Source organism: Ostrea edulis, chromosome 3 (assembly GCF_947568905.1).
Source record: "Ostrea edulis chromosome 3, xbOstEdul1.1, whole genome shotgun sequence".
In the NCBI taxonomy this organism is placed as follows: domain Eukaryota; kingdom Metazoa; phylum Mollusca; class Bivalvia; order Ostreida; family Ostreidae; genus Ostrea; species Ostrea edulis.
Genome location: NC_079166.1, coordinates 79440603 through 79452965, shown reverse-complemented (window position 1 = coordinate 79452965; position 12363 = coordinate 79440603). Strand labels below are relative to the sequence as shown.

Genomic DNA, 12363 nt, shown 5'->3' with positions numbered 1-12363 from the left:
AAGTGTGGAGCATAATACAGATAGTCACGAAAACGATCGGCTATCGCCCACTTCATGGCCAAAAACTCTAGTTTTCCTGAGTGCATGTGGTAGTTTTTCTCCGCTGGTGACAGTGTTCTTGAAGCGTAAGCAACCACTCGAGGTATCCCTTGGTCATCCCTCTGGTAGAGTATGGCCCCTAATCCTTCTCCTGATGTATCCACATGTAGATCAAATGGTTTGTCAAAAAGTGGATAAACCATGACAGGTGGGTTTGTAAGAGCATCCACAAGGTCACTCAATGCCTCTTGGTGGGCTCTCGTCCAGCTGATCTTCACCTGGGAAGATACTTGTCCATTCTTCATCTTTACCCTCGACTTTCCTCTGCCTGCAAGAGGATTCTTGATTTTTGAATTCTTTACTAAGTCATAAAGTAGTCGGGCACGACGTGCAAAGTCTGGTATATACTTCCGATAGAACCCTAGGAATCCAAGAAGTTTTCTCATATCTCCAATACAAGTCGGTTTCCTCTCTTTTAGCATCAAGACTGCTCTTTTGTCCTCTGGGTCCATAGTATAGCCCTCACCAGTAGCTAAATGACCCAAGTACCTCACCTCCTGCTTAAACAGATAACACTTGGAAGGTTTCAGTTTTACCCTTCTCTCTCTAGGAAAAGCTGGAAAACCTGTTCTAAATGTGACAAGTGCTGCTCAATCGTGGATGAGTAAACTAGAGTGTCTTCCAGATAAGGCAAGCAAAACCGATCCCTTATCCCCTCTAGGCGGTCATTCATGAAGGTTTGAAAAGCAGCTGGAGCGCCAGATAAACCGAAAGGAATTCGCTCCCACTCATAGAGTCCCCAAGGTGTTATGAAGGCTGTAAACTTTTTACTATCTTCTGACATCACTCCTTGATGATATGCCTTTCCTTGGTCAAGTAGGGAAAACCACTTGCTGCCCCCGAGACTATCAAGTGCATCCTGGATTTTCGGTAAGGGTCTACTATCAGCCACTGACTTTTGGTTTATCTTTCGGTAGTCTACACAGAGACGAAGGTTGCCGTCCTTTTTCCGCACGCACACCAAGGGGCTGACAAATGCAGATTTTGACTTGCGAATGAAGCCTTTGGACAGCAGATCCTGTATGTAATCCTTCACCTCACTATACAATGCATTTGGAATGGATCTATAGGTCTGTCGCACTGGGCTGGGGTCTTGCATGCTAATGTCCATCTTCAAATCCGGAGCAAATCCAATGTCCGCCTCATCACACGAGAAAATATCCGAATACTCATATAATAGCTGCTTCACTTTTATTAGGTCTTCTGCACTGAGCTTGTCTGTAGGTAGAAGAACAGGTGGATTCCACTTTTCTGTGTCAGTGTTTAGTGTTTGTGTTCTTACTGGTTCCAACGTCACTGAGTTCATGCTGACAACGGAAGACACGGTCTCCAAAGTGCCTAGATGAGTATTCTTCTTCAGAATCACAACAGAGTTTGTACAGTTTTGGACAGGAATCCTAACGAAACTCAAAGAATGTTTATTTTCACTCACAGTTAGCAGTGTTTCGGTTATAATTAACCCATTGTCCTCAAAAACTGCCGGAGTAAACAATCCCTTCCACTGCCCTCCATGGTTCCGACCAATTCTGGAACAGGCACGTATGATCACAGAACTCTGGGGCGGAATTTCCTGTGTTGACGATCCACTATATACATTATATACCGTCTCTGTCTCCTGCAACATCTGAGATATCATGTTAACCGTCTTTGGGCTGATTCCCGGTAGTGCACCAGTAAGGGCGTTGTTTAGGCATTCATCTGAATTGATGTAATGACGAATGACGTTGTAACCAATGATTGGCCTAACTAATGATGGTGAGCTGGATACTAGGAAGGGAACCCTTAGGGAGGTGGTACCATGTCCTAGCTGGAACTCCAGATCTGTCCACCCCTCAAATGGAACTTCATCATTGCTAGCAGATGTAAGAATCAAATCACTGGACACTAGATCACTTACAGGGCGCACATCAGAGCTTGGACACTGGGCCTGGAGAAACTGACTAGAAATAATGGACACTTGGGCTCCTGTGTCCCATAATGCTTGTATGGGTACTTTATTTAGATAGCAAGTCACAATACATTTATCACCAATAAGTTTAACCAGTCTTAACTTTACACTAGGAGATATTGTTTCTACTTCACTTTTTGGCATCTCAAAGTCAGAATGAATGGCGTTCACAACACAGTGGGAGCTTCCAAACTGCGGAGTCACTGCCGGCTCCCTCGACGTGACCCCATCCCATTTCCCGACCTTTTCCTCTGTTTGCAGCCTGCTTTGAAGTGCTCCTCACTGCCACACACCCAGCAATGTGTGCATGATGATGCTGTGTTTAATTGCCTACACTTCTCACAACCCAACTGAAATCTGCGAGGAGCATCTGTATCTGATGGACTCTTAAAAGGCGTAGAATTTTGTTTCCTGATCTCTGCGATTTCTGCACGTAGTTCCTGAAGTTCCATCCAAAGAATACCCTCTCTGACATCCTTCTGTTTCTGTTCCTTCTTTGGAAGATTTTGAGCCTCCTCTGTGACAGAGTTAACCTTTGCTTTGGTTAATCGTCCCTTCCTCTCCTTTTCCCTGGCGACGATTGTGCTGAATTGCTGAATAAGTTCATCATCTTCAACTTTAGAGTCTAAAATTGGTTTCACTTCACGTCGTAGTGTCTCATCATTGAGTCCTATATACAAAGTGTGTAGGAACACGGGTGTAACGAGCTTATCATCATAATGAACCTCAGCCCCTTCTTCTTTCGATACAAACAAGATTTTTTGTTTCAGGCTTAAAAGTTTTAACAGAAAATATTGAGGTTCATCTTTCCCCTGTGTTGAATTTGTCAGGTGGGTATAGAGCTCAGTTGCAGATCTCTCCTCATAGTGGGACCGGAGAATCTTCCGCAGTGATGACAACGACAACTTTTCACGTCCCTCCAAATAACTTCTCAAAGGTAGAGTTGGTGAGATAGGTCGGGTGACCCCATCAATTATGTCTGCTTCACTGTACGATTTGCGAAGTCCGGCTTCAATTTGTCGAACTAGGCTTACAAATGAAAGTCTATTTGGGCGGTCTGAAATCTTACCACTTAATTTGAAGTCTTTATGACACAAGGGTGGATGTTGGTTCTTGGTGTCACTTGGTTTCGGTTCTGGAGCCTTTTCTGCCTTATCTGTCTTAACTATTATTTTCTTTGCTGTCAATGCATCATTCAGTAGTAATAAAGCAGTCGTGTTGCCGTCATCACTACTGTCCTCCTTATCCAGCCATGTCAAGATGGCTTTCACTGCCAGGGCCTTGTCTGCCTTGTTTGGCTCTGTGATGATCTTGTTGTCTTTTAAGATACCCTGAAGAGTCTCAACTGGTGCTTGGTACAGCTTGGACAAGACCTCAAACTCCAACTCTTGCTTTTCTCCCATGGGTATGGAAAATCCCGGACGAGCCCCCAAATGTTACACTAGCCACTTGACCTGGAGAAAAGAGTGTAGTAGTCTATATACAACTTTATTGTCTGCAGAGCACCAGATTCTAACTTCTGGCAAAGTTTACAAATTTTGTGTTTACTAGAGGAACTACGGTAATTTTACAAGTACATGATATAGTGAAATAAAATGGTATGAAGTTTATATGAACATATACGGTAATTCCATAATTCATTCATAAAAGTGTATAAAGCATGATAACAATTCCTTATGCATAAACAACCTAACACTTAATGACATCTTATGCATTATAGATAAATGTTAATACTGCATTCCTATTCAAAATGGAAAAATATAGAAAAATACAAATGGCGGGAACATGTGCTTCACATGTGCTTGACCGAAACAAGTAACTTTCATAATTCAAGTAAATAATTGTGTGACCTAACATATAATGATAATAAACATATTAACTGGATCTCAAATAATACCCTTGGTGATATACATAGCATACAAGTGTGATAATCTAAAATAATTACCTGGAGAAAAGAGTGTAGTATTCTTGTGCTGTTGTAAGCTTTTATTTCACAAACCTCTCGGAAGAGGGTAAAAAACTACAAACAAAACAAGGTACAGTGTTACAAAGGCAAAAAGAAAGTAAACATAGTAACCGTTACAGGTTATAAACAATTTGAAATACAGTTATTGACTGGACTAGAAAAACATCATTGACTAGTTTACGTAAAAAATACTGATACAGAATAAAGATGAAAAATTACGACAATTCTAGTCCTCCATAATTTTGTACACACGAGACATGTAAACAAAGCTAAACTTCACAACAGATAAACGTTTTCTGGCCCTAACGTTTAGCATAAATGATCAGTAGATACAAATACAACTAAAAGAAACATAATTATGTAAAACTTACTCCATGAGAGGGCAAGACATCGGAAAACAACAAAGAAATTCTGTGCCGCGAAAGTGCGGGAATACACAGAGCGAGACTACAACGAAAAAACAGAACGTCCGGAAACGAAATCTCCGGACACTACAAGTTTGTATGCAGGTTGCATCACTCTATTTATGTGGAGGTTCACGTCGAATCATGGCCGAAAGAAAATAATTCCTGGAACTTTGCATGTTTTATGGGACTTTCCTTATGAGGTAGGCTCTCCAATTTTTTATGAGATGTAAATTCAAGTATTGTGTTTGAAATTTTGTGAGTAAAAACCATGAAAGAAGGATTTAAATATTTTTTTGAATTTTTGTTGTAGAGGTGGGTGATTTGGCTTTTGACCAGCTGATTTTGCACGTGCTTGACTTCGATGTAAACAAACTCTCACGCCTTGCTGGATGGGTATGTATTTTTTGGTATGAAAATGCTCATTAAGAACTGTACTACATGATGTGAAAGTACAACTTCTGAAAAGTTTACTTTAAGGCAGCAGGGTCAGGTCAAAGGTGAGTAATTTTGGTAAGAACATATAGTCAAAATTAATAGAGTGGTGCAACCTGCAGCGAGGCAATCCGGGAGGTAAATGTTTACATATACACGTGTTTGGTGTACTTTTTTAAATCGAGATGGGGAGTCTGGGTAATTACATAGACATATTTAAAAAAAACAATGGATGCCACGTGGCGAGAAGAGAAATTAGCAGTTTTATTAGAGAAGGTAGATAGGGGTAGGGTCAATGGGTTGGGGTGTAATTTTTATGATGTTAACTTGGCTACAAACAGACGGGGTAGGGGGAATATCTATGGCAGAGTTAAAATAACATTTCCAGAGGGTACACGTAAAGTTTTATTGGCACACAGGCTCATGTACATGTTACATACAAATGCATTACACATTCCACATAATAAATATGTATCACACATATGTCACAACAGTCTTTGCATTAATCCACTTCATTTAAGTTTAGAAGCACCACACATAAATAACGAAAGGCAAACATGTATACATTTAGTACCTAAAGTCTGTCTGAAGCACCCGGGATATCCAGATTGTCTTTTTGAAAGTTAAATCGAGGTAAGTCAAATTTCACTCTACACTATTTTTTTTCCTGCTTACTGTAGGAGTGTTCGTTACTTGTCCTTGGGCTACACTGTGGTAAGGGGGGTCACTCATGCCCTTCAGATACCCTGTTTGAGTCTCGGTCCCTCTCTGGAATTATAGATTGAATTTTTCTCTCACAAGGACTTGTCTCCTGGTACGATAGGTCTTAGATCTTTTCCTCTGTTTGCTGTGTTCGTACAACTCTTGCTTTCTTTTCAGTTGCCGCATAAGACGAGTGCCTTCAGGAATTGATGAACCGAGTGCAGCACACTTGAGGGCAGTCGATTTTCCGGGTCCATGGTTCATCCGGTGTATATAGGAGAAGATCTGAGGCTCAAAGTTCCGAGAACAGGTAACATTCTTTGGGTTGGATTTTGAATACCCGCGATGTAGTCCCTCAGACTTCTGACTGTTGGTCCCATATCTGGTGGCTATGAGTGTTGTCCGGCTGAATCGGAAGTTGATGAGCTGGCGTAAGGTTTCCTCATCGTCATCAGTCGGGTTCAGTGTTCTTGCATGGGTTGGGAGGTAGTCTTTGGCCCAGTGTCTTTCGGGTGTGCCGCCACAGACGAAAGAGTGTTCGGCACAGGTCTTGCCACATCTGCCCGAGTAGCAGTGTATTATGGCATCCGTGGCATAACTCAGGGTGTTGACCAGCTTTCCTGCGTCACCTCGGAACTTCTTGACTGCTACGTCGTATTCTGCAGTGCATCTCTTCATGAAGTCCACCGAGAATTTTCTTTTGACGGCCAGTTTTTGGGCAGCTGTACGTCCAGGAAACATTTCCTCGCGAACTTGGCATTGTCAATTGCTTTTTTCTGGGACTGGGCTAGATGACGGGTGTCCCTCAAGGATTCTACCGCTTGACCAGACTCGGCCATGGCCCTCTCGACGCCCCGGAAAGCAGCACTATCCCCGTCTGTGGTGAAGTGGCTGATTAGTGTGGCCTCTTGATCGTTGAGAAATTCCCGTCAGATTTCCTCTGTTGCCTTGTCCTCCCTCCCTATGGGATCCTGTAGTTGTAGGTTGGCTGTGCATTTTCCAGGGTGTTCCGGGCATGGGATTCCCTGTGATCTTCTCTTACAGAGCTTGTTTTTGGTGATGCAGCCAATAATTTTTTTCTCTTCCGTTACATTTTCAGACATGGTATATGTTGCCTGGGTTGCTGGCTGAAAAGGATTTCTGTCTCGAGACCAGTACAGAGGATTATTGTACCGCCCATCACCTTCCACAGGTATTGGTGTCTCCCGTGGGAACCCACAGTTCTCGATGAGGTCTTTGAGGTGAGCCCTTTCTCTTCGTAAGTCCTCCTGAACCATTTCCACAATCATGGGCCCAACCTTGTTTGCATTTTGTTGTAAACAATTGGCTGAGGGTGCTGGACAGTTGAGGGCATGGAAAATTTCCTGCAGTCCAGTTCCCATGATGGGATTGTCCAGGAGGGCTACCCACACAGATAGGTTTGGCTTTGCTGGCTTGGGTCCACGTTTTCCGGTGTCGACTTCCTCGGAGAGTTTGGTACTCTGGCTGTGGTAAGTGCAGTACTTGCACTTTAGGCTCTCTACCCAGCAGACTCCCTTTTGTTGTTCAGCTGGGTAGTCAAATTGAAGGTTGGTTGGGCAGTTTGGGCTCTCTAGTTTGTGCTGGTGGTAAGCTAAGTTGAACATTTCACACAGTTTTCCCATGTGAAAAAGTCTGTATGTGTTCTTCTCGTTGTCGGGGATGCAGGGAGTTTTGGTCTCGTCACAGGTGCCCCTTGGCCGAGTTGCATGATGGTGCTTAAAGGCTGCCTACTGTCTGCATGGTCTTGTAATATGCATGCTCCCGTTTTACTGACTTCCTCCAGAGTCTGTTTCCTGGTGTATTTAATCTCTTTTCCCCTTCTCTCCCATCCTCCATGGGCTGACCCCCTGCGGCGGCCATCTTTTACTCTGAAATATCCACTTTTTGCCTTACTTTTTCCCTTCATTTTTACCAATTTTTGACTGTAATGCTAGTTTTGTCTTTCTCTTTCTGTTATCTGAAGTATAATGATTGAGTTTGATGTTTGAATGCTTAACATCTCCCAAAGTGACAATATGTATTATCTTGTTTCTACAGGACCCCCCTTGACAGCTCGACTTGACCATGTCCAGGAAAATCAGAATGCCTTGCTGGGTGCAGTGAGTAATGTTCTCCATCTTCCCATTACAATTAAAGATAAGATAATTCTACATGATACCAACTATATTTCAAAGGAATTGAACAACACATTAATTAAATTTGATAAGTTTAATCAAGAACATCATCACATTTCAATTGCAATTTTACACATCAAATCTCAATAAAATATAAGTATACCACACAAAATCACCAACAATTTTCCTATATACAAGGTAAGGCCTTCCACAACAATATACAAAAAAATCACTGTCATCCATTACAAACAAATAGGCGAAAAATCCAAATTTCACACACACACACATTTTCTATCAGAATTGCTCAAAATGGACTCAATTTCATCCAAACACACCTCATTTACCCAAGGCCTGTTTCACTTCATAAAGATCAGAAATAAAAAAAAAAATGAATGTACAGTCACACACACATATCATTCAACTTCTTTTTTATGAAGTTTATTGAAATTTAAAGAAACCATATTTTTATTGCAGGTTGCATCACTCTATTTATGTGGAGGTTCACGTCGAATCATGGCCGAAAGAAAATAATTCCTGGAACTTTGCATGTTTTATGGGACTATCCTTATGAGGTAGGCTCTCCAATTTTTTATGAGATGTAAATTCAAGTATTGTGTTTGAAATTTTGTGAGTAAAAACCATGAAAGAAGGATTTAAATATTTTTTTGAATTTTTGTTGTAGAGGTGGGTGATTTGGCTTTTGACCAGCTGATTTTGCACGTGCTTGACTTCGATGTAAACAAACTCTCACGCCTTGCTGGATGGGTATGTATTTTTTGGTATGAAAATGCTCATTAAGAACTGTACTACATGATGTGAAAGTACAACTTCTGAAAAGTTTACTTTAAGGCAGCAGGGTCAGGTCAAAGGTGAGTAATTTTGGTAAGAACATATAGGCAAAATTAATAGAGTGGTGCAACCTGCAACTTTATTGTCTGCAGGGAACCAGATTCTAACTTCTAGCGAAAAAGAGTTCAGTGAAACAGTCGATAAAAAGAAAATAGAGTTATCGCTCTTCACCCATAATAAAATTTGGTACCCCTCCGCAATACCACACGAAACATTTATTTATCGGCAGTTTTTTTTTCTAAACAAGCAAGGTGCATGAAACTCTTACTTGTTACAAACAGACTCCCGAGAATCTGTAGAAGAAAATGATTATAAACTTTTTATTACAGATACAAAATTCATCATGTTGATAAACTGCATGAAGAAGGTAGTTTTCAGCCGAATTTTTCACACTTTTCTCCGAGAGGTTACAGTGTCAAATACATTCAGTATTTTATCCACTTTAATTTGATATATAGGTTTCCCAAGTAAACAACAGCGCTAACGAGCGCTTTCAGAAATAAAATCATGCATATTTTAGTTCACCAGTAGAAATGACGTCGCTTATGAAGCTGACAAAACCTCCAGCTCGGAGTTTTGTTTACTGTAACCAATGGAAATACTTACGGGGGACAACTCTTTCAAGCTTCAAATTGGGGTACCCAATGGGGATTTAAAAAATAAAAATCTGAGACGTATTTAAATGTTTATATATTTTTTGACAAAACTCACCCTGATACTGTCACTAATGTAAAAATCTAAGGTTTGTTTTTCATTACCAAGTTTACAGTAAAGAATAGTGTTATCAGAAAATAAAATGAAATAAAAATAATAAAATTACCTGTACATATTTTTTTTTAAATGCATAAATGAATGATGAGTAAAAATACATATATTTATAAATATAGATAGATAAATGAATGAATAATGAACGTGAATAAATAAGTACTAAATAAAAAATACACAGAAAGTCAGTGAAATACACAAGTATATTTTTAATTTATTATGTGTATTAAATATAATCACTGCATATTTCATGTGAAATCTTTTGAGATTAAATCTTGCACATGTACATATGATTTTTTTTTTATTTCAAAGAGTAAATATTGTCACTGTACACAATTATATAAAAAGATAAAATCATGTTTCACTTTTAAAACTAAAACGACTTGTATATGTATACTTATATTTATTCTTCGTTTGGTTTTTGTTGTTGTTGTTGTTTTCTTTTTTTTTTTTTTTTTTTTTTTTGGAGGCAGTATTATTCTATATATCTTATGGTCATTTTCCTTGATTTGATTTATGATTTAATTGGTACGTATTTCATTACATATATAATGTACAATAGGTTTGAGTACTATTTCTGACGACTTATGAGGTTCTGATTTCCTTCTATGAGCTTTTTGTGATATGCCTTGTACTACCCCCAATTTTGAATTATGATGTGATTAACTCGAAAGATAGCATCGCACATTTAAAACTACCCCGTGGATAGAACATCACAAGGATTGTAACCTAACGGTAATTTTTTTTTTAATATTTAGAATAAATCTATAATTAAAGGAAGTATCATTTTTCAAAGTCCAGTAGGGGGATGGAGGGGGTGGGTGGGGGTGGGGTGGTAAGGATAGCTTGTCGGAGTTGTCTAAAATTCTTGAAAAGCAGAAATAAATACATAAATAATAATTAAAAAAACCACCAAATTATTTTCGCAAAACTTTCAAAATCCTAAATTTTTCAGATCTTCGGATGAGACTGCAAAAACCGAGGCCCCGTGTCACCGCAGGTGTGGCACGATAAAGATCCCTCCCTGCTCTAAGGCCATAAGCGCCGAGCATAGACCTAAATTTTGCAGCCCCTCACCGACAATGGTGATTTTTTTTGTCTAGGCTTCGATTTCCATTTTTAAAATTGGGGAGGGGGAGGTCGTTCATCCATCATTAATATATTGATTCAATATTCATAATTTCAATCTTACATTCTTCAATTGTCAGTTGAGGGGGAAGGGGATTCATATATTTTTTATTTGCTTTCCGTTATTTCTATACGTGTAAAGTTACCGGTAGTTATTTTCAAATGCAAAATTAGTTATATCGGTAAATTGCCACCCTCCACTTTTTTTTTTATAAAAGTAATGCATAGCAAGAATGTAAGCTTGCACTGATGGATTGAAACCATGTCATGGAAATGGAAAGCTACCCCCCCCCCCCAAACATTCTTTAAAAATTAATCGATTGATTGATTGTATATTGTTTAACGTGTCCCTCTCGAGAATATTTCACTCATACGGAGACGTCACCACTGCCGGTGAAGGGCTGTAAAATTTAGGCCAATGCTTGGCGCTTATGGCCATTGAGCAGGGATGGATCTTTATCGTGCCACACCTGCTGTGACATGGGACTTCGGTATTTGCAGCCTCACCCCAAGGACCGCCCCATTTAGTCGCCTTTTACGACAAGCAAGGGGGTACTGAAGACCTATTCTAACCCGGATCGTGCCAATACCTTATTTTGGTGTCAAAGCTTAAGCCTTTTGATCTTGACCTTGAATAATTCAGGGGTTTAACCTAGAGTTGGGTACCGCAGAAAATAAAGGTACCGCGGTGTACCGTGGGATTTGCAAAATACCGCGGTACATACCACGGTATACCGCAGATTTAATCTTTTAATTTATGATTCAATTTTAGTGGATTTTAGTTGTGATTTATTGTACATAATGAGCTGTTAGTAGTTTATTGATTGTACATTGCATTTAATTTATTCAAATATAAACGATAAGCAAAATATCGTATTTAAATCTTAAACCAGTTAACAGAACAAAAGTCTAATCCAAACATAGAAGTATATCGTACATACAGTATTGCAGTGTCTCTGTATCATGACTAGAATCGACTGTGACTAGACTACTGACTGGAACGACTATCAAAATAATTAATAGGTGGAAACCTGTGGATTTTATTTGACACGATCTCAAAGTCTAGAAGTTCGTAGAGTCGCGAATGACGGAAACTTCTACATGTAGAATACGCCTGTCCACTTCTCTAAAGAGAATAACGAGAACATGTGTGCACGAACGTGTTCTTGTTCTTCGACCACAATTCCTACATTATTGCACCTCAAACCCATTAATTCGGCGTTCAGAATCGGCAGGATTTTGTACTCGCACGACGAACGGTGGTTTCAAACGCACAAGTCTGCATCTGCCATTTATTTTTTTTTTACTTGGGGTTTGCCTAATAGGCGGAAATGGTATTCGACCCGCATAAACCAAACAACATAAAAACAATTTTTATAATCTACCTTATATATTAAAATAATAAATTAATGACATGTTTTCTATTGTTTTTTTCTTTAATTGTGTACAGTTATTAGACTTACCTTTCATTGCATCACAAAGAGGGAACAATGTAAATAAAGTGAGTCACTGCGTACACAAATTTCTTTAATTATTTTTTCTTGTTTCAATTTTATATTTTTGTTAAGAGTTATCAGACTTGAATATACCGGTAATTCCTACATTCTTGCACCTCAAACCCATTAACTCGGCGTTCAGAATCGGCAAGATTTTGTACTCGCACGACGAACGGTGGTTTCGAACGCACAAGTCTGCATCTGCCATTATATTTTTTTTACTTGGGGTTTGCCTAATAGACGGAAATGGTATTCGACCCGCATAAACCAAACAACATAAAAATAATTTTTATAATCTACCTTATATATTAAAATAATAACTTAATGAAATGTTTTCTATTGTTTTTCTTTATTTTTTATTTGTTTTCATATCATTAATAATCAAATTATCGTGTTTTACACTTCGTATGTTTTATCGATTGTGTACAGTTATTAG

The 12363-nt window shown here is 39.3% G+C and overlaps 1 protein-coding gene across 1 annotated transcript; it reads right to left on the bottom strand.

Annotated features, from left to right (window-relative positions):
* Nucleotides 1-2085: 2085 nt before the first annotated feature.
* LOC130052912 (uncharacterized) lies at nucleotides 2086-4479 on the bottom strand. Its single transcript, XM_056159127.1, has 3 exons — nucleotides 4385-4479; nucleotides 3993-4067; nucleotides 2086-3501 (listed from the first exon to the last, which is right to left on the bottom strand). Exon 3 carries the CDS (start codon nucleotides 3448-3450, stop codon nucleotides 2248-2250), a length of 1203 nt encoding a protein of 400 aa, XP_056015102.1. The 5' UTR covers nucleotides 3451-3501; nucleotides 3993-4067; nucleotides 4385-4479; the 3' UTR covers nucleotides 2086-2247.
* Between the last annotated feature and the right edge of the window lie 7884 nt (nucleotides 4480-12363).

Excerpts from the sequence above, each read along its gene's own strand:
- LOC130052912 (XM_056159127.1), bottom strand. The coding sequence starts at position 3,450 with ATGGGAGAAAAGCAAGAGTTGGAGTTTGAGGTCTTGTCCAAGCTGTAC.